Source organism: Magallana gigas, chromosome 9 (assembly GCF_963853765.1).
Source record: "Magallana gigas chromosome 9, xbMagGiga1.1, whole genome shotgun sequence".
NCBI classification, from domain to species: Eukaryota; Metazoa; Mollusca; class Bivalvia; order Ostreida; family Ostreidae; genus Magallana; species Magallana gigas.
Genome location: NC_088861.1, coordinates 41,395,011 through 41,418,572, shown reverse-complemented (window position 1 = coordinate 41,418,572; position 23,562 = coordinate 41,395,011). Strand labels below are relative to the sequence as shown.

The following is a 23,562-nucleotide window of genomic DNA, read 5'->3' as shown; positions in this document are numbered from 1 at the left end:
CTTGGTCGATCCCTGGGGATTTCCCATTTTAAAGAAGTTTGATGGCCTGTTTTACTTCTTCAACTGTCGGTACCTCGGTATTGATGTTAAGGGTGTCTAAACCTTTACGTACTTCAGCTAATGTTGTTTGAACATTCCTGGTTTAGTTCTTTTTCGAAGTGGTTTTTACAACAGGTAAGCTCTTCTTCTATATTGCAGGCCAGTTTCCAATCTTGTTTTCTTATTGGTGTATCTATGCTTAAAAATTTTGAATACTAGTACTTCATTTAAAGGTTTATATAATGCGTTATAAGGTCTCCATGTCTGTTTCGAGGTTACCGTAGCATTTTTTGCATCTTGCGCTAACTTGTCAAAAAAGTCTCTCTTGTCGCCTCTGCACTTTTCTTAACTTTTTTATCAGGTATCGAGCACGATTCTTTTAGCTGATTTTTTAGCTAAATTCTTCGATTAATTCCCATGTCTTTTTCCTTTCAAATCAAATAGTTTTCTTCCCTGCTTTTACCAGGTGTTGAATTCTTCATTGTCGAGTTCTTGTTTATTTCTTCGTACTGTGATTTTATAACTGTTGGATCTTTGAGGAGGTTGCTCATATCAACTTGGAGTGATCAATGTTTCCCTCTCTTTATTTTTCTCAATTTCAATTTCAGCTTTACTAAGCCAAGTGTGTGGTCACTTCCTATATCAGCCCCCCTTAATGCCTAACGTCCTGCGATGTTTATCTCCACTTCTTATTTATTAATTAATACAAAATCATATTTGCTAGCCAAGGGTTTATGATCCGCACCGCTCCTTACGAGCGTTAGTCACGATGAGAAGCGGTATGGATCAGAGACCCTTGGCTAGCAAAGGTGGTTTATGCTCAATTTGGTTCTGTGTACAACCATATGGTAAGGCCATGTTAATTTGTTAAGCTGGTAAGCAAAATTACAAGCTCAGCTGGTCACATTAGTTTATTTATTGGATCGGGTTCGGCATACAGAAAACCTAAAATGGCTGCTGGTGGCATGGCGGTAAATTCGGGTAAAAATCTTTAAATTCAAAATATATACATTATAAACATAATACTACATTTTCAAACACCTTAATAATATTTCAGTTATTAACTATATTGTAAATTCATACTATGAAGTCAATTATTGGCTAGCAAAGACTCTTGCCAAAAACTTATTAGTCAGAATTTCCTCAAAACCGGCTTTTTATGAATTTGAACTTAATCTCAAAAATAAAGAAAGGAAGAATCAAGTATTCTAGGTATGCTAATTGTTGTAGAAATACGATATTTACTCTTAAGCATCAAAACAATAAAAATGTCTCTTAATTTAAATTTGTAAGACGATTTTGTAAATTAGAATTCACTTTCAGTTTGTTAACTATCTTAGAGACATAGATAACAATGTGTTATTTATGTTTCTGCTCATCTTTACCAAATTTAGAACGCCTCACTTAATTATAGCTGTAGACTCCTCTGTACATCTATATCTTTAATGTGAAATTTATCTGGTGAAGTCAGAGTGTTGACTCTAATTATTGATACCTGGATTTCTTGAATTCCAGAGGTCTTGTATTTATTGGATTTTTTATCACAACATTGATCATGCTAATGGCACATTCTACTCCAAACAAAATGATTTAAGTCAACATCCAAGAACAATGTCCACATGTCATATAATTATGTATATTATGTCATCATGCAAGATAACAATCAATTTAGAGGAATATGGAAAATAACGACAGCTGCTGTAAATGTTACAAAAACATGATAATATATGTTACCTTTTTTCTGTCAATATGTAAGCTAATGATATGTTAGCATGTTACTTATTTATATCAACAGCAAGTTGATTATATCAACATGCATGATGAATATATATATAATTTCAAAAAACAAGTAACACTGACCCATTGTCTGTTCATTCATTCATTCTGAATACTATGGTTTTGAAGAGGCCCGCCTCTGGGGGCCATTAAAGGAATTGGAACAAACCGTTCAAGCTGCCATACACCGGAAACTCCCAGACGCCATCCATGACTTGGAAATAGCACTAAAGAAACACAAACCAGACTTCATAGCCCTACTAAAGAACCCAGTATGTGGATTTTAGAAAATTCTTGGATCATAATCCATAGAATCACCATATGAACTTATTGTTTAATTTGAAAAATATTTTTGTGAAATTTGTTTGAGATTTATTGAATTTTGACAAAGAAAAATGTGTACAGTTTTATTTTGTCTTGTGTTACATGTTTGCATGTTGATGTGGTTACTAATTTCTCAAAATTTACTCAGTTACACAAAGTTTTTGATATTCTTGAGTGTTTTACCTAAACAATAAATGTATCTGACTTAAATAGCCTTTGATTTTGATGAGTATAGTGCTGTTCTATTACGCAACATACAATACTTTCATTCCAGCCCCAGAATGCGATGTACAGGTCTGCCGTGCAGAAAGCCACGAAGGAGGGTCTCCCGGTGATGGGGGACCAGAGTAAGCAAACCTTCTCGTCACAGTTCATCGAGGAGGCCCTGATACTAAGCGACCTGTTCCAGATGAGTGAAATTGCGGCAGTGGAACTTTTGATGGCGGGTGGGTCAATTGTGTGGACTATCTTGGTCTTTTGTATGGCATATTCTTGTCTTTGTGTGAACTATCCAATACCTTAGGATAGAAAGTCAGAATATACAGTAGATTATATGTAGAGTTTGTCATTTTATAGAATGGGAACACTTAGTGGTGGATTGTCATTTTACAAAATTAAATCTGTATACGGTGGGACGCTAGACATTTGAATGATTTTTTTAACAATTCATCTCTTTCTGATTGTTTATTACTATTGCACATATATATGTGGAGGGTATGCTTAAAAATATTTCCATTCCCTCAATGTACCAGCAAAACTGACTTCAAGTAATGAGCATATCTCTTAAATTCAACACTTCGTCATTCCAGTTTTTAGAAAGGGAAAGGATGTTACAATTGAAATATGGGTCAATCAAATATCAAATGAAGGTATAATTAGGTAACATTATATTTTAGGTGAAAGACAACAGCCAGAATTTCCCGGACTTACCCGAGGCCTTGTGGCTGTTCTTTTATACTATGACGGACAGAAAAGTCTTGTGAACTCCCTTAGAACCCTTCTCCAGTCAAGGGAGGGAAGAATGTGGACTATGGAGCTGACGCCTGACCTTTCCAGCATGGTGAACCAGTACACAGATCAGCTGATACAGAAAGATCGCCTGATCAACACCATCCTCGGTAAACTTCTGTCTGCATGGTGAAGAAAGGGGGAAGGATGTTAGGATTTTGCTTTAAAAGTTTATTTTTAAAATGTTCAATGAATTTAATTTAACTTTGAACTGATATTACGTATTGCGGTAATAAATTTTCAGGAAAGATTCGTATCAATTATAAAACATTAAGGCTCTTTTAAAGGATTTGTAATAGGGTATTTGAATGAGTGAAGTTTGTTTATGATGTGAATGGTTGTGATGTTACAGATCAGTTGAACAACATGGACTTTACAAAGGAAATGGACAGGCTGCAGAAAGACAGAGCTATTGGTCCACCTAAACACAAAAAACAGGTAGCTACATGTTCATCATTAACCATTGTCATTTTACTACTAAATTGCTCTTTTTTTCCCTTGAAAACAATATGTACTACACAATTTGACTAGAACAGTTTTCATAGAACAGTCTATCTGAACATTATTTTTTGACAGGTGTCTGACCTATACAAAGAGATTCAGATCATCCTGGCCGACTGCCTGTTCTGTCTGGCCACCCAGCAGCCCCTGGGTAAAGCTGACACCCTGAGGCTGATTCAGCACCTAAGGGCAGACAACTCAATGAGTGCTGACGGGAGTCTGGAGCCGGTGTCGCTGTGTCTGCTGATGACACTGCTCTATTGTTTTGATGTCACCCTGTTGGACCAAGAGGATAGCAGAGGTCAGTCACTAATCACTCATTCACTAATCATTCATTATTTAGGGTATATATAATTATGTACACATATGAGACAGCTGATAAGTCTTTTGGAAAATCTCTTTCCCATTTTGTATTCAACCTCATATAACTTTCTTTGAAATAGCTGAACATGTATTTTAATTTTGCATGTGGATTTATGTGAACGATATGATTGGGACAAAAATTATTTAGAAGTAGAAATAGTAAGCATTGTAGACCGTTGACTTTTACAGAGATGTTACAACGGCTACCCATGATGACAGATCCCAATTATATCCCGGACATTCATCAGGAACTGAGGTCAGGGCAGCCCTGGAGTAACCTCGGACTCAAGAGTGTGGTCCTGCTGGCCTGGGGGGTGACCCTGAGACAGCTCAACCAGTACCAGACTCCAACAGGTAAGAGAGGGGCGGGGGGGGGGGGGGGGGGGGGGAACTCACAACCCAAAGAGGTAGCAAAAACCTGCAGATAAAACTACATTTCGTTGTTAACATGTAAGGGAGGGTGAGGAAGGGTCTAATGATGAACTCAATACTCAAAGTTGCAGTCAAATCTTATCAATACATCTTCCAACTTCTTTTAAATGATCATTTTTTTTATTTGTTGTTTCTCAGATATTTCACTCACTTTATGAATTTACATCTATTTTTTTGTGGGTAGAATATAAAAAGAGTTTATAATGTACTGAAACATATTTCTTGTCTCGGGATGAACAGGCTATGTAAGTATGTTATATAATGAAACTTGTACCTGCGTTTAGGAGTGAATGGGATTTGTGAGGAGGACGAGTTAGTCATTGATGAAGCCCTGGATGGTAATGTGTTCCACTTCCTGAAGACGGCAGTGGTAGCTGTCCCAGAATTCCATAAGGAGGTCAGTCACATGACCATGCACTGGTGTTCCCTCTCTCTCTTCTGAAATTGATATTCTCTAATACATGATTAATTCATTCATGTGTTTGTTTTCCAGGAATATTATCTGAGAAAAATGCATGGATTAGTGACAGATTTTATATTTCACATGCCACTCAGGGTAATGCTTTGTAATCCTTGTCAAGTTTATCAAATTTAAAATAACAACTGAATAATTCATTATTGGAAATATTGACAAGTTTAATACGTTTTTTGTCTGCATCAGCTTATCCGTGGTAATGTAAGGATTTTGTTCAAAGGACTTTTTCTAAGATTCATGAAAATTGAAGCTGTGGCAATCTATTATCATTGAAACAGCAATTAATTGACTCTTGCCACTCTTATTAAAAGTGGTTAGATATTAAATATATCTTATATTATTGTTAACTACTGTTAAATAATTAAATGACAATTTAAAAAAAAAAATCTTAGTGTCTGAGTGTTTTTGTATAGGTGAAGGAGCTGCGGACTCGCGGTGATGAAGCGGCCCGGATCGCGGCGGCAGTACAGAACAACCAGGAACCGCCCACTTCAGCCAGTCATGGATTCCAGTACCTTATGAAACTGGTCAGCAGTTACTGCCCTTTGATGACATTTAATTTGTAGAACTGATAATGGAGTTCTGATTTCAAGTGTTTCTTTATGATTGGGGAATTACAGATATGAGTTGTGTAGCGTTATTGCCCTTTGATGCCATTTTCTGAAGGATTATAGTTATAATATAGTACAATGTAGTGATTTCAAGTGTTTCTTTATGATTGGTGAATTACAGATAGGAGATTTGTACAGGACGGACCCCCTGGGACTACAGCTGTCAGTGGAGTACTGGTGTCCCCAGGACAACTACGGGCCCCATGAGACGACCTACAATGTCCGACCGCCTCAAAGACAGGTACTTGTACATCTCACACATCTCAAATCCAAGGAGAGGAAATACACCATCTGTTTATGCATACATGTACATTTTCATTGTAATGGCAGAAAAAGTTAAGAAAATGTTTGAAGTGAATGTTATTCTTGTGCATGCATATGAAAATATTAAACCCATATCATTTGCATGACCAAATAATTGTGAATGAAAAATGAATTTCAAAGTCAAACTTTTAAGAAATTCATATACATTCAAGAAAAAGCAATATGTAAATGTATATGTATAGATCTGTGCAAAGTGGGGAAAATACATGTATATCGATGATGTATTACATTGACAGGTGTCGCTGTACAAGTTCATTCGTCTGGCCGGGGATCTCCTCCCCCCTCCCCTCTATGTTCCCTACATCGACATGCTGATTGGACTGAGCAGTAACCCACAATCCGCCCACTACTGCTTTGACCTTCTGAAGGTCAACGGAATGGGGTCAGGTAGGTTATTTGACAATGGGTCAATTATGGCACATGAGAGTCTCTGGAAAGATATTGTATACTCAGCTAGCTGTGTTAATGAAATGACATGTCATGACAGTGCCTTAGGTTCTTATATTCGGAGAAAAAAGAACATAGTTTTTGTTCAGAATTACTGTAAATTACCTTACATGCAATTTTGATTTTATATAATGCTCAATATATTATATTAATTATAAGCAGTCTTTACAAATGCATAGTGTTGGTCAGTGAAATGCCCAAGTTTTCTCATCCCTGCTCTCTGTATCACAGGAGGTCCCGCTAGTGCCGTGTCCTGGTACCACATCTTTGTGTCCCTGAACCAGTACTACACCAGCCTGAGGCGCGAGGTCCCCAGCAGTCAAGACATGCACATATCAGTAGGACCTCAGGGACCTCACCACCGAGGGATCACTCCCCAGGAGCTGGAGGGGCTGGTCTGTGTCCTCAAATTGTGTCGAGTGGTCTCGGAAAATGTAAGTATTTTACTTGTACTTGGTATAATTTTGATGATTTTGAAGTTTTTTAAAAAATTTTACATGTGTTTTTTTATATTTGATGAAACTTCTTTCCAAAAAGCTTTTTGGGCTTTGATATCTGATAAGTAGTTTTTCATTAAATTTCAATGCTTTTGTGTATATATACACATAACATAACAGCAAGACAACTTTGGTTAGGATACACAGTCTTTCTCAAGTAGCTGTCATAAATTATGATTTTCTTTCAAAGATAAAAAGCTTATTTTGTGCATTGATAATGGGAGTGTTTATTTTTTTTTTAGAATGAGAACTGCCGTGTGGCGTTCTGTGAGAACCAGCAGTGGCAGGTGGTGGTGGTGCTGTTTGGGCTGCTGACCTGTAGTATACCGCTCTACCTCAAGGCGGAGATCTTCAGGCTGCTCGCCGCGTTTGGCAAGACGCCAGACATAGCGGTCAGTCTGTGGCACACCCTGGAGTCCTCACAGGTTAGCTGGGATTCATGGTTGTATTGTTAAGCTTGTGATTGTGAAAAATGGGTGGAAGCTCAAGAAGTCTTGAGTTTTGCTTTTTGGTCTTGGAGAAAATATTCATTAATAATTCTAGATGAACATGTATGTGATTAAATATCGATATTATAAATTCTTGTTGAAACTGGTTATAAAATTATAATTATTATTATAGTGATATATGGTTAAACTATTGTAATGGTATCTACATATTGTATGTTATGTGTCCAAGATCTCAAGAAATCATTTGAAATTCTATGATGAGTTGCTGTATCTACTCTTTGTTTCAGATTCTATCCACTGTTGGTGGCAGTTCATCAGCTCAAGGGGGAATACAGGTTAGTTTGTGTAATACTGGGTGAAGAATTATCCCAATACAAATATTATTTGCACACAAGTTATCTAGCAAAAAGAAATATCAGTCAGAAAATGATTGTTTATTAAATAAAATAGATGTTTATCAGGTGACAGAAATCCCTCGGTTTGATGATTACTGATATTGATAATGCTAGATTGTACCTGCTTACCTGCCGTTGATGCTCTGATTCCCCTGTAGGTGGAGCTAGAGGAGGTGGAAGCCCGGGGGGAGGAGTTCCCTATGACCAGGGCCTTCCTGTCCCTGATGGATTCCCTGACAGACATTCCTGTTCCCCCAGGACTAGGGGCGGGGCTCAGGGCCCCTGGGTTCCAGCCCTACCTAGAGTTTATCAAGGGGTGTGTGTTTGAGAAGTTTTATGCCAGGAGTTACAAAAACCCATCAGAAAAGGTGAGAAGTTAACAGCAATCAGGGTTGTGAATTTTTTTTCTTCTGCAGATCTGATTGTAAAAATTTGGATTATGTGATAATGCAGATTCTGTACGAGCTATTACAGATATGAATTTTGAATAAACTGTTAAAGATTTGGATTGTATTTGGAGTATGATATAGTTTCTTTGTTTCTGTAACAGTACAGTATTGTTGCTGTGTTTGGTATACAATAGAACCTTGTGAGTTTTTCGTGACAATGTTTTCAGTGGCAGGTTGCGGCTGACAGTCTGCGTGTCCTGTGTAAGCTGTTACGGGAGTACGAGGTGGTGGGGGAGGACTTTGTGGAGGACTACGTGGAGGTACAGATGGGGGGCGTGGTCCCCGTCCATAAGTCCCCGGGTTACATCATCATGCTCCATATGCTGAAGGACTCACACTTCCTGTCCACGGTATGATCACATCAATTTCTTGTTCGGCATTGAATAAGTGTAAAAGTCTTACATTTGAATGTAACTGTATATGAAGAGTTTAAAGAATTGTGTAGAAAAAAATGTCTCCATCATATACTGTTGATGTCTTTGAAAGATTATCACTAATTCCTGAATAGTTTATTTTTCTAGAGTTAGAATAGCAAGTGTGTTAATAGGAACACTCTAATTTCGTTTGTGATTTTAGTGTAGTTTAATTATTATAATTTTTAGGTGTTACGGATACTAGATGACTGCATTCAGCAACTGGAAACTTACAAATCCATTCCAGGTAAAACATTTTGATTATCTTGTAATAAAATCTCTACAATTTTCATAAGTACATGCATTTTTTTGGTAATGAACAAGTCTGTACACATTGGTTGCTGTCAGACTTGGGTTCTCTCCGAGAAAGTTTCTGATCTTGAGATCCATTTTGAATTTAAAATCATGGTTCATGAATGGAAAGATGACAATATTAGTTTGTTAGAATATTTTCCTAGTAAGGCTAGTATTCAACAAATCTCATTAAGGTTTTTCTCTGCGTTTACTGTAACAACTATTAATTTACAGGACAAGGATCTGATGTGGGTAGCCATTCTTTACAGTAATGTTCATTGATTTTCAGGACAAGAATCCTTGGAACTGGCCGGTCTGCTCTGCCTTCAACTGATTGAGACAAGTCTTGAGAAGTCCGGGACATTCCTTGACGCTTGTCGTGAGACTGGGGCCTCGGCCATGGTGTCCGCCATGGATCGCCTGCTGCTGAGCATTAACCCACGCAGCGGGAAAGCAGACCACCTTGTTAACATCACAAAGTAAGTCAGAGAGGATAAGAACTCCCCACTTGATATGGTACATATGCAGTTTGCAGGCTTGGGGTAATGCTAAATGTAATGGTAATGCATTGCAATGCATTACATGTTTTCAAAGTAATGCTAGTAATGTGTAATGCCTCAAAATTAGCATTACAAGTAATGCTAATGTAATGCATTACTTTCCAAAATCTAGTGTAATGCTGGCATTACATGGCATTACTTTGCATTACTATGCATATTTATGCATGTTCACTTTAAAAAATGTGATGAATAAATGAATAGTTGAAATTGAATTTGATTAAATTTATTTTTAAAGAAGAAAGAAATAATTCTAATTAAGAAAAAAATGTTTTAATTGTACATGTTTTATTAAAAAAGGTTTTTTAAAATTCATTTTTGAATTGTTTATATTACTAAAGATAACAGCACAATTTCATAACATTTTTAAGAGTGTTGTTATTAAGAGTTTTTAATCATTTAAACAATTTACTCCAATTAGTTTGCACTTCAATAAGAAATGTGTCAACAAAACACTATGCCCCCAGGATAATCTAAGTATCAAAACAATCTATTGTTATAAGAAGTGTTAAACACCCCAATACCCTTCCCTTCGCTATGTCACAATAGAATAGGAGACAGACATGCACCTTTAAAAGCAAAATGAATGCACTGTCCATCCATGATGAAAATCAATATCACTTCCAATATTATAACCCATTTGAAAATAATCTTACTTATTTTCTCTCTCTTTCTCTCTGTCTCTGTCTCTTTGTCTCTCTCTCTCTCTCTCTCTCTCTCTCTCTCTCTCTCTCTCTTGTATATTAATTACACTGTACATTAGTTTGGACTGATGGAAAATACAAGATTTATGTATTTAATCTATTATTGCACTTAATATATCCTAAGATAAAGATCGTCAAACAGTATTTTCCAGCCCAAGCTTTGACTGCTCCTGCATAACATTTATTTAGTATAGCCCGGAAGATGGATGCAGTTAAAAGATGAACCCTTTGAAACTTCGATCATAAGTGCAACAGCAATCTTTTGTCTTAAAGTGTCCTCCGTAAAAAGAAATACGATTAAAATATATTAAGAAATATAACTGGGAAAAATCATCTGTTTATAAATTAATAAAATTAAGTGTCCAAAATTATACAGATTTGTGTAATCTGGGGATATATCTATATTTAGCTTTTAAAAACCGCAACATTATTTCATCAATTGTTTTTTGTTACGCATGTTATCCTGTGTCTCTATTTCATATCTGATATTGTGTCATGCCAAATGTCTATAAATATCATTTTACTTAGGTAATATGTTGTTCATATTGCCACAATATGATTATATATTGAGCAAATAAAGAATGACTCTTGTTTATTCATTGAATTTGAACCTGATACTGAGCATGAAGCTGTAGATATGGTAAAGAGTGTTGTATATTTGAAACATTTGCAAAAACTCTTTATTAGCTTTACTTTTAAAAAAAAAAGTAATGGTAATGGTAATGCATTACTTTACTCATGTAATGGTAATGTAATGCATTACTTAAAGAAAATCAAGTAATGGTAATGGTAATTTAATGCCCAAATTCATGAAGTAATGGTAATGTAATGCATTACTTTGCAATGTAATTCGCCCCAAGCCTGGCAGTTTGTACTATTTAGCTCTTTGTTTTTTTACCTTAAACAAACCAAAGTATTTTAAGAGTTATACATAGTATTACTTGTAAGTAAATTGAAAGCAGGTTAATTTTAAGACATTTGCTTTGAATGATTAATCCATTTATAATTCAGGTTTGTCCAGTTTGGCCAGCCTCTTCCTGAGCATGCTCAGTCAGCCATGAAGATCCTGTACCGAGTGTGTCACTCCGCCCCCGTACAGGTCGCCCTCGTCAACCTGTTCACAGCCAATCAGGTAGAGCCAAGCAGGAGGTCACTTATTTCTCTTTTGCCTAAAAAATTCAATTTTTACTTGAATGCTATGAAATACTTTTAATGTATTTGTATCATGATATCCAAGGAAGGATAATGCAACATACACGTACATGTATTACTGCACTCTGCTGTTCAGGTTGAGCTAGATTCATCATGCTTTGCCTTTCTTTTAATGTATTTGTTCCATGAGCTCCTGTATGGCTTTGTGGATATTTGATGTGTTTTGTACTTTCTGGATTTTTGTTTCAGACAGCCCACCTGGAGCTGTTGCATGGCTTTGTGGATTGTCTGGAGGTGGAGGAGCCAGAACAGGTTGTGGAGAGGACCATACTTCTCCCTGAGGACCAAGGTCAGGCTTAGGGGTCACGTGACCAAGGTCAAATACAAGGGTCAGATGACCATAGTAAAATAGAGGGTTCACATGACCAAGGTCAAGTACGGGGCTCACATGACCAAGGTCAAATACAAGGGTCACATGACCAAGGTTAAATATGGGGCTCACATGACCAAGGTCAAATACAAGGGTCACATGACCAAGGTTAAAATACAGGGGTTACATGATCATGGTCAAATACAGAGGAAAATTTATCATTGTTTTAAAATTTTTTAAGATTGGAGACTATACAACTTACTGTTTCAATTCTTTTTGGCAGTCAAAGTGACTTTCTGTTTCTTATTTGGTCTTTAGTTATAAATATGAAGAAGGGTAGAGGTTTGAGATTTGGTAAAGGTTGGATTCATTTTCATACAATTTGTGCACAATATGGATTCATTTTCATACAATGCATGCACAATATATACATAGCAACGGTATAAGTAAACAGTGCTGAAGGTAATAATTTTTCATAACCTTGTTTTTAATATATATGTAGATGATTCGACGGAGATAGGTTTCATCAGGAATTCCACCAGACAGTTCTTGCTCCAGGCCTTACTGAAATCTCTGGACCAGCCGGCACCAAACTTGGCCCACCTACTGCTGGGGTTTGACATCAGGAAGTCGGTCAGCAAAACTCTACTGCAGGACCCAGGTAAATGTGTAAAACAATGGAATTGATATAATGAAAATATATACACTTGTTAATAATATATTATGTCAGTTCTTGAAGATGATGTTTGAATGCATGTACAGTTTTTCATTTGAAACACTCAAGAGTACCTCATTTTTATTTTTTTTACACAGTTCTTAATTGATTCAAAATAGTAATGTTAATGAATGTACATGTATAAACATGTAGCTGTTCAAAAGTTAAAATGCAGAGAGTAATGCTATGCCAACAGAATGAAGTTTTGATTAATTTTTAAAAGATTTGAAGCAATCATTATTTGCATGCTTGTATTCAAAGGATATTATCATACAACACTTGTGTGCATTAATTCATAGACTGAAAATAAACTTAAAGTGGTGGTGTTGTAGGAATCCTGGGTTCCCCAAAGACCTGTCTACATGCGGTGCTATCCCTTCTGGAGCGGGGGGTGGGGACACACTCTGGGCCGTCCTGTCTAAGGGACACACCCCGCCTGGCCGAGCTCGCCTACAAGTTGATCTATCTACTGGCCGCCAACAAAGAGACGTCCACCCCCACACTGAGATACTTACGCACCACGCGTGACTTCCTGTACCGACAACTCCAACACCTGCCTTTTACTCAACAGTTTTACAGTATGTTTGATTTTGCACTATGAACTCTTTTCAGTAAATTTGACCAACTATGACTGCCCTTAGATGTGATGTCAGAAATAAAGAACATAATAACACTATATTATCAATTCCGTTCATGTTTATTTTTTTTTCACTGTTCTTCTATACCACCTTTAATCTTAGTGCTTATAAATAGGTTCCTACATGGTTGGTGGCTTTTAAATCAATTAAGTTTGTTTTACAAGTTCTATACATGAAGAATTAGAGCTGTTCCAAATCCACCAATTTTTTTTTTTTAAGTACTAGGTAACAGCAATAAAATCATGGTTGGTTCTTAAGAAGATTTTTAATTTTACATTACAACCAGTGATGGTCCGTATAATAACTAATGAATTGTAATGCCAATTAAATCAGCTTTAACTTGAATGAAGTGTATCTTTTGCAGAGCGGCCCGTGATGATCGCTCAGTCCTGGCTTATGAAGCTCATTGCCATTGAACTGCGACTGACGGCACTTAACCGTCAAAGGTCACACACCCAGCGACTAATGAGAGCACTGCTAGACGACGGGTCAGAAGGTCACTCAGGTAAGGTCATAGGTCAATCACCCAGCGACTAATGAGAGTCCCACTAGAAGATAAGTCATAGAATCACTCAGGTAAGGTCAAAGTTCACACTCCCAGTGACCAATGAGAACCCTTCTGAATGTTGGGTCAGAGGGTCACTAAGGTAAGGTCAGAGGTCGATGCTGGTAAAATGTCCAAAAGAACATATAAAATAAGTGGGAAATAATCTTTAAAAAATTATTGCACCAACATTAATTATGAGTAAAATCAAGTGAAAATAGACCAGGTTTAAGATATTGTACATGTAAATTCAATGTGAGCTAACAGTGAGATGATTACTTTTCCTGTTACAGTGTTCCAGCCAATGGGAGGAGAGGATACAGACCTGACCTATGACAGATTCACTGACCAGAGTGCACAGATGTCCTATCTGTCCCAGACCTCCCGGCCATTCAGAAGTAAGTACATATACACAGGTATAGCAAAAGGCAGTAAGTACCAGAATGCAAGACATCTGCAATACATTGTACATGAAATAGTAGTAGGTGTAACATGGAGTGCATTTTGAGGCATTGGGTTGTAGAAGAACATCACAGTAAAAAATGCTATGCTAAGAATATTATCTACAGCCAGCATAGCAAAATGTTAACTTGTTCATTTTTCTCCATCTGAATATATCTTGTTACAATTTGAATGATTCTATTTATAAACTGTATCTCTAGGTCGCCAGGTCCGTAGGAAGTTGCTCGGACTACTTGATGAGGTAGACTTCTCTCAGCGCTACCCTCCCACAATGCACCTGGAGTTTTTTGAACTGTCGATGATAGAACAAGCTATTCAGAGCGTGGAGACAAAGACTGAACAAGACGTGCTGTATTGTGACGTCAGACGACTGCACAGGGTTCTAATGAATGAACTCAACAATGTCCAGGGTAACATCATGGTCACCCAGCGCCCTCGAGTGTTAGAGGTAAAGGTCAAAGGAGAAAGGTTACCCATCTCAATTGCAACTTGAAAGAATTATGTTGAGTAGAAGATGTGCATAGTAAATAGAAGTAAAGTGAAATGCAAAATATCAGTGCATTATTTTTTTTAAGCTGTTTTGATGATTTTAGGAGGTGGAGAATATTCTACAACACGTGGTACGACGGAACAGAATCCGGCAGGAGCTGTACACCAAGCAGCAGGCGCTGGAGGCGTGGCGTCAGGTGACGGAGGTGTTACTGACCGCCTGCCCTGAGGATCTCCTCACCCCTGAGGACAGACAGACCGTGCTGTTCGAGCTCCTTCAGGAACTCCAGCAAAAGGTCAGTTCAATGTCTGAACTCACTGTGTACGGTGATATCTGTCTCTCTACAGTGACATTTGGTCTCTGTACTGTGATATCTGTCTCTGTGTACTGTGATATCCATCTGTTCATTTATTCATGACTTTTTGTACAGTAATAAATGTTACTGCATACAGTGATATCCTTCTCTCTGTGCAGTGATATCTGACTCTATATAAATTGATATCTTGTTTACTAATGGACTTACATGAATGCTTGATTGAGAAAGAAATAGGTTTACATCGGGTTTCAACATCTATCCTTGTGGAGAGTCAATCGAAATAATTAGAAGCAGTAAAACTCATTGATATGTGCAAGATTTTGTGAAATATTTTAATATTTCAATTCATGTTATTGTGGTACAACTGGAATACATGTACAATGTAAATAAATAATTATAGATGTATGTAAATAAAGAGTGAATTTGTCTTAGGTGACTGAGGACGATGCTTTGACAGAGTTAACAGCCCCTGTGGCGGGGATTATCCTGACCTTGATGACAAACCTGCGTCAGTGTTTCTGTCAGGAACCCGTCACTGAGGATGACCCCTCCACCTTTCTCTCTATGTTGGATGCCACCCCAGGGCTGGGTCAAACTACTGCCTGGGGTCAGGGGTCGGGGTCAAGGACACAGTTTGCCTCCTCACTGCAGCTGGTGCTCAGAGGGGTCATAGACCACATACTGTTGTCTAGTGAGTCTGTTCAAATTAAATGAATAAACAACTACTTATTAATTGAAACTAAAGAAAAATCTCTCGTAAAACAGACATTTTATTGGTATTATATTATACTATTTAGGTGGAGGTCAACAGAGAGTGAGGGCCAATCTGTATGGGGCCCTGCTGTACTATCTCCAGATCGCCCAGAAACCCAAGTCTCTAACTCACACTGACATAGGTAACACATGAGAAAATTAAGAACCTGTTATATCTACTTGTAGCAATGCTTGTTTATTTGTGAGATGATGTATTTACACTTTTATATGAAATCATTTTTATATTTATAACCAGGAGCGCTTGGGGATGGTGTTGGAAAGAGGATTCTGGCCGACGCCCACTCAGAGTATGAACAACTCCGCCGCGAGAATGTGACAACCATCCTGTCATACGGCGACAACTTTATGGACATGGTGTGTCGTGACGCTTGTGATGGACACGATGTCGGCAGGGTAATATGTCTTATAAATATCTACTTAATGAGGTTTTAATTTTTACTTGTTTATGTCTGAAGCAATCAACATAATTCTATTTTGTACATGTCCATGAAGATTCTTTTTTTTTTAACAGTGAATGACATTGTAAAGTGTGCTTTATCCATTCAGACATATGCATGCTCAGCTGTATTGAAGATGCTTGCTCTGTCAGTGTTGGACACTGATCAGTTCAAGCAGTGGAGACTTTGTACATTCTGCTTTAATCAAAAGATGTCCTGTATTGTAGATGCTAGCTCTGTCAGTGTTGGACACCATTCTGTCCATGGACAAGTTCCAGCAGTGGATGACCTTCATGTCGTCTAAAGGTTACCTCCAGCACCTGGTGGACAGCCTTCTCCATGACGACCAGCAGTTACAGACGCTGCTGTCCGCCACCCCCCAGCTCAGGGTCCTGTACATCTACCTGTCCAAGCTGGTAGGCCTGCTTTATATTTCCTAAGTTCAAGCTAGAAAATAATTAAGTTATGACACTTGGGTGATGCCATGTTAATATGTCAAATGTTGCCACATTCGTTGACTAACTTTATTGCAATACTATAAAAGGGAGTAACTCAATTAGTTTAAAAGATAAAAATTGAGTTATTTCCTTTATTATATAGCAATAGTAATGAAACGTGCCAGACTTTTCATATTTTAAAAGTTTTGGCCTGAGAAACAAGACTTTTATTGGTCTGATTAAGTGCACATTTTATTGCATTTCTAATCAATCTTGATCAATTTCTCTTTTGAAAAGAATGTGAAGTTTTTGGCTTATTTTTGGTATCTAGTAGGTTTTCCTTTACTATAGCCTGATAAGTCTTTAGTTATTGGTTACCTCACAAAGCCTATCATCTTGGTGCTGTTTTTAACAGAGCCTGTCGTTAAGTTTTGACTTGATGATGCTGTCTTTTACAGAGTCTGTTGACACGGGTCGCTGAGTCAGCAGTGGGGGCACACACCTTACTCCAATGTGGAGTCATGCAGCGATTGGCTGGATGTGTCTTCTTTGACCTTCGACCCGACCTAGACAGGTTTGTTCATGGTGTATTGCTGTTCATTCCTTGGCACTGTCTGCGTTTAAATTAATTTGTGAAAATTGAATGTTATCTCAAAGCTTTAAAGGGGCATTGTCACGATTTTGGTCAAAAATTATTTTTTCGATTTTAATGTTTACAATGCTTTAGTAAGGCATTTTTAATAGGCAACGAAAATTTGAGTGCCATTTGATGAGTTATAAGCGAGTTACAGACCTTACAATTCTTCGCTATGTAAACAAAGCGTTTGTTTACATTTCGAATGTTGAAGTGAAAATTCCAGTTTCAGACCTAAAATAAATGTGTTAATCGTTAGGAACTGTTTATTTATGCTTTAAATGAATAATAAGATAGACAAACCAGCTTTAAAAAGATTTTTTACTGGTATATTGAACCTATGTAAACAAAAACAGGGCACGAGCCTTTTTACATGACGAAGAATTGCGAGCCTTGTATCTTGCTTAAAACTCAACGACTGGCACCAAAATTTCATTTGATCATTAGAAATGCATTTCTAAAGCATTGCAAATAATAAAAACAGAAAAATGAAATTTGACCAAATTCGTGACCATGCCCCTTTAATCTCAACAAATGAATATCTTAGGCATTGAAAACATATTGCTATTTTATGTTTTATGAATATTTCAACTGTTAACAAAACAAGTCACACACTGTTAAAATACTAATACGAGAACAAGTACATTAGTACTAGCAAGGTTCTGTCCTGTTAATGTACAAATGCCTCAGTCTGTCTATTTGTGTATCCTATCTGTTTGTCTGTAAAGTGTTGTTGGAGGAGTGTGTGTATGTCTGTCTGTCTATTTATCTGTTTATCCTTTCTGTTTGTTTGTAGGGTGGCAGAGGAGGAGTGTGTCTATTTCTATGTCTGTCTGCCTGTCTATCATTTTATTTATCTGTCTGTTTGTCTATTTGTTTGTCTGTAGAGTGTCGGAAGAGGAGTGTGATGAGGATTTCCTGCCCAGTCCTATGTCCCGCTACAGACAGCTGCTGTTTGCCTCCCTCAAGTTCTGTTTGGCAGTCCTGACCTCCCTGGGAATCGAGAACCAGGACTGTGGAAACCAGGTGAGTAGACTCAGGTGTAAGATGCTCAGCGGTAAAACTGGAGAACAGACTCAGGTGTCAGACAGCTGGCATGAGAACCTCAAACTGCGAACAGAATCAAGTCATATTTTTTTTATTATTTTATAATATCTTGATTTATTTTTCATTAAAATGTTTGATAAGTTGCTTTTTATAAGAATGTTCACACATGATGAAGATTTAATTTATTTTAAAAATAACTGCAAAAGTTTTATGAATATGAATTTTAAATGATGACTTTTTTAAGTCTCTTCTCAGTTTATGGTTTTTGGGTGTGCAAGAATGCCTGATGTTGCAGGACTTGACATCGCACACCTAGAAGTGGATTGTTAACCTGAAATAGCAGGACTTTATATCACACACCTAGAAGTGGATTGTTAACCTGAAATAGCAGGACTTTATATCACACACCTAGAAGTGTATTGTTAACCTGAAATAGCAGGACTTTATATCACACACCTAGAAGTGGATTGTTAACCTGAAATAGCAGGACTTTATATCACACACCTAGAAGTGTATTGTTAACCTGAAATAGCAGGACTTTATATCACACACCTAGAAGTGTATTGTTAACCTGAAATAGCAGGACTTTATATCAAATGCCCAGCTAAACATTTGTGTAATTTCAGAACTTGACATCAATCTTCAAGTGCATTCATTTAAAGCTGTACTTTGTGAATTAATTAGTGTTGAGAAATTTCACTGTTACAAGTACTTTAATCCGTTAACAGTCGCAAGTATTCCCTATTATTGATATCCTAATTTGTTCTTTGTGTAGGTTCTGCAGTTTATCTTATCACATGGAGAAGTCTTTCATGGGATTCTGCGAGATCGTCAGCTCAACCTGAGCTTGCCTGCGTTGCGAGAACTTGCCCTTACTACAGCAGTACTGGCTCGAGCCAATGCCAGGGGTAAGCTCATCTCAATCTGTATTCATTGCATCTCTTTCTTATGCCTTATATTAAAAAACAAAAAATTCTACTGAATTAAAAACCCTCAACATGATAAAAAAAACTTTGAATAAAAACTTCAACATTCTTTATACAAATTTATATGATTTAAGATATAAAGATGTCTCTACAAATGTCGCATGCACTATTTTTGACTTTTAATAAAGGTATCCCTGATGCAGAGTTTGATGACCTTGACCCAGCCGGTATTGAGTTGAAAGGTCAAAAGGTCAGGATTGAGAGACAGATGCTGGCATTGATGCCCAAGTACTGCATGTGTGAGCGTATCAACAAACAACTCAAGGTGCTGGAGTCGGACGAGTCCTCTCGCAAGAAGGACTTGAGTTCTGAGCTTGCTGTTGTATTTCTGGAAGTGTCTGCTAATGTCACTTCCTATTGTCGAGCCATTATTTCAACTTCAGGTGTGCAAATATTATGTGTATTGTATTGTTTAGTTTATTGTTTATAATTTACTAAGACATATACAATGTAATTCTTGAATATAACCCTTCCTATTTGTATACTTCTTTGTGACTAGGTTAGTCTTTAATGCAGAATTATACATGTACCTAGATGTTCTGAAAATATCAAAACAGTAGTTGTGTAATTTCATGTGATAAGAAATGATTGTGAATTTTATTCAAAACACAAGTTTCCAACAGTAGAATATTCCTTTCGGTGAAGATTCATAATTCAATCTCGGAAAAATTATTTTCTGTGAGAATGTTTGGTTTTTACTGTTTTGGCTTAAAAAAGCTGACTTAACGTGTTCAAACTTTAAGACAGATGCTGAACAGTAGATAGACCCCATCTTCACCATTGTCTTAACAGCAATCTCTTATATAGAATGATATAACAATCCTCGACTCTTTACAGGTCCCACCTCTCAGGTGTGTCGCGTCCTGTTCAGACCGAGTCTGGAAGAAGCTCTAGCCAAGGACCTGGGCAGCAGAGACGGTAAAACACACTGATTTTGACATTTTCACACCACTATTTATAGAAGTGCTGTACAGAAATATTTCAATTGTTGTTAAATTTTTTGGATTCTCAAACATGTTTTTGATTCCAATTGCTGTATTGAACATTTTGTTGACTGTAGATTTAGATGAAGTTTTATTGTTTTTTTCTTCATTATTGTAGATGCGTCCTTTATGAGCAGTGGAACAATACAGGCCCCCAGCCTTGGGGTGGTGGTTTATCAGCTGAGACAGTGTGCTAACCACTTTATGTCTGTGTACGAGACTCACAAACAGCACCTCCGTAAACTACAGAGTCTGGCCGACCTCAGTACTGACGACCTCAAACAGGTACTGTAAAAAAAAAGTAATGACAACCTCACAAAGGAAAAAATAGCACCGATTACCTCAAACAGGTACTGTCAAAAATGTTCTGAAAACCTCAAACGGGTACTATCAGAAATAGGTACGATGACCTCAAACAGGCACTGTCTTCTGTCAGAAATAGTACTGACAACCTCAAACAAGTACTGTCAAAAATAGTTCTGATGATCTCAAACAGGTGCTGTAAAATTGTTATTGTATAAAAATTACTGTTCAGGTTAAAGAGCTACCTTATGACAATCCTTAACTGGTACTATCAAATATAACTGACGATCAGAAACAGGTACTGTCAAATTGTACTGACAATCTTAATCACTACTGTCAAAATAGTTCTGACTTTGTCAAACAGGTAGTGTCAAAATGATAATGACCATCTGAAAGATTGCACATTATCTTTTGTTGTAGTTTTCTGGAGTGGAGGAGAAAATATCCTCTCACCAGCGACAGAAACTTGCCAAGACTCGCCTGACAAAGATGGTCCGCTACAAGGAGGAGCAGCTCCAGTACTTTGCCTGTATCCTTCTTCTTTTAGATCCAGAGTTTTATATATAAATCTTATGGAAGCAATATTTTCCACCAGAAGGGTTGAACATCAGATGAATGTTTTTAATGCTTTTGAAAATAGCACTGTTGATGTTTTAAAATAGATCTTGATAACGATGAAGATGTTAAATATATTTCACAAAGCAATATTCAGCAGCACAAAGTGTTGAACATTGATTTGAATGACATTATGGAAATTAAGTTGATAAATTATGCAAGTACCAAACATGATAATTTCATTTTACTGAGGCAGTATATTGCAGCTGAAGTGTGAAACATCTAATTATTGTCTCTTGTGTGAGTCTTGCATGTAGATGTATATTTCAATCCTATGTGGCTTGTGTTCCCTGACTGGTGTGCAGACATCCTGGAGAACTGTCTGTTCATGCTGTGGCGACACCTGGAGTATTACCTGATTCACTGTGTCCCCGTCACCCAGCAGTCCTCACTGTACCAGACTCAGGCCCGCCGACAGACACAGCTCAGGAGGCTTCAAGGTCAGTCAAGTGCTTTAAAACAGTCATTGTTATCTTCGCTGAAGTAAGAGTCTTGATGAGCCAGTTATGTGGTCGGCTATAATGTACAAGGTTTACCAACTTTGTCATTTAGCATTTTAGACTTGTACATGTATGTACTTGGTATTTAAACATTGAGCTGTCAGAGTTACCCTTGGGAAGTTACATTTACCCTAGTTTATTCAGATCGGTAATAACAAATTTTAATTAGACTATTTACACCAGTCCATCTATAAAATTGTAAATAGATTCTACCAGTCTGTAGACGACAGTCTTTAAGTTTCAAGTTGAATGCATTAAATCCCAACAGCAGAGTTATAATCTACAGATCTTTCTTTGATTTTCTGTATACATAAGTGTACAATGTAGATTTGACATGCATTTTCTCTTGGTTAATCTTTCTGTAGATTTGACGGGAGCTTCTCGCTCCTCATTGGTTGATTCAGACAGCACCTCCCTCCCTGACTTTGACAGACAGCTGATGATGGGCGTGACCAGTGATGAGATTGACATGTTGAAACAGACAGCAAACTCAGCTATCCACGACTCGCTGCTCAAAAAGATTCAGGAAATTGACCAGGTAAGTCTTGCATTAACATTGATCTTGATCTCATTGTTTTTCTTGATAGAAACCATTCAAAAAAACTGCATATTTCATTTCTCTGTGGAATCATTGAAATAACTTTTGGCCATTTTTCACAGATTGTCAATTTTTTATCAGTCCCTTGTATTTTTGTGGCTTCACTTTTATGGCTAATGAATGAAGACTGTTTTATAATTTGTTGGGAATGGTAATTGTTGGATAAGGGGTTCTCACAAAATCCACAAAAATTGAGTCCCTAAAAATATTCATGATATCATATCCTCTGATACCTAGTATATAATGTATTTCAACCTATCTTTTGATGAATGTTACCTTGTGTTGGGTCTTGATTTGCTCTGCACTTTAAATTTATTTGATTTTATAGGCTAGTTGACCGTTAAGATAATGTGCCTTCTTTTAGAGTTTTGCTTTTTTAGTTAAATTTACAGATGAATTTTGTACATGTACATTTGTTTTTTTCTCAGGTTTATTGCAAGTCCAGGACACACTACAGCTTTGTGGAGGCCCTCATAAGGAGAGTGAGGAGGTTACTGAGGCTCCACACAGGGACTTGATGTTATGATGAATTACAGACACTTAAGGTCCCAATGGGGACTAGACTAGATGTTGTGCAACTGAAGAGAAATTATAGTGAATCACAAACAAACAACACTGAAGCATTGTCATTATATTTTTAAATGAACATCACATGTCAGACATGTAAACTGATATTTAATTTTATTTTGAAACATTCTGTTGTTCCAATTCAATTGAATTGTCAACGTTAATCTCAGCAGTCTGAAAAAAGATTGTAAATGGAAAGTGTCTTATCATCAGATGGAGATAGATTTCTGTAGATATTGTCAGTCATGTACGGTATGTGGTCAGATCTCTGAGTGTTGTACATTTATGATTGTTCATGTCAAGGATAGTTGTACATTTATGATTGTTCATGTCAAGGACATTGTGTATTGATTCAGAAATAAAAGAGAAGGTGTAAGCTTGTAAGTACAGTTGTATGGGTTTTTTTTTTATTAATAAGTTAAATAAGTTTAGGAAGTTTACTAAAGTGTCTTGAACATTTTCTTTAAAACTGAGATTAATGCAAATAGTAACAGGGGGATGGAAAAATGAAATATCAAGCGCATGTGCACCAGTTATATCAGTGTATTCAATATATCTGCATCCCCATACAATTTATTCAACAAGACCTGCATTTAACCCCCATTTTAGGCCCCTTTGTAGGATCCTAGCTGGTTGTGAACAAGTTTAAATCTTTACTTGTTTTATAATAAAGAAATACGGTAATTTTATTTTCATGAACAGTTTACAGTTATAATGTATAGAGACATATTTAATATGCATAAGTCAGACTTTGACAACTATAGGCGCAGACCATGTTGATTTCATACTATAGGAATAGATATATTTATTTTATGTACTACCGCTGGTACACTGATTGAGATAGGGAATGCCACTGATCAACATTACTAATAGGAATAAAACGTCAAAAATTATAACCTTAATAGTCTAATAAAATTTGGAATTTCTCACATGGAA

General features: G+C 37.0%; 1 protein-coding gene across 1 annotated transcript; it reads left to right on the top strand.

Annotated features, from left to right (window-relative positions):
* Positions 1-838: 838 nt before the first annotated feature.
* LOC105340039 (nuclear pore complex protein Nup205) lies at positions 839-23,019 on the top strand. The gene is made up of 41 exons (XM_011445872.4): positions 839-1,020; positions 1,945-2,087; positions 2,414-2,585; positions 3,036-3,257; positions 3,500-3,585; positions 3,724-3,949; positions 4,201-4,365; positions 4,728-4,840; positions 4,937-4,999; positions 5,332-5,445; positions 5,651-5,770; positions 6,090-6,240; positions 6,532-6,734; positions 7,040-7,222; positions 7,534-7,581; positions 7,800-8,009; positions 8,258-8,440; positions 8,693-8,750; positions 9,087-9,276; positions 11,070-11,190; positions 11,460-11,559; positions 12,083-12,241; positions 12,628-12,873; positions 13,298-13,438; positions 13,771-13,875; positions 14,140-14,387; positions 14,533-14,724; positions 15,178-15,436; positions 15,543-15,641; positions 15,755-15,912; positions 16,184-16,372; positions 16,852-16,967; positions 17,915-18,053; positions 18,850-18,982; positions 19,189-19,443; positions 19,898-19,978; positions 20,162-20,328; positions 20,767-20,875; positions 21,267-21,401; positions 21,827-21,999; positions 22,488-23,019. Exons 1-41 carry the CDS (start codon positions 990-992, stop codon positions 22,575-22,577), a joined length of 6,096 nt encoding a protein of 2,031 aa, XP_011444174.3. The 5' UTR covers positions 839-989; the 3' UTR covers positions 22,578-23,019.
* Positions 23,020-23,562: the final 543 nt, after the last annotated feature.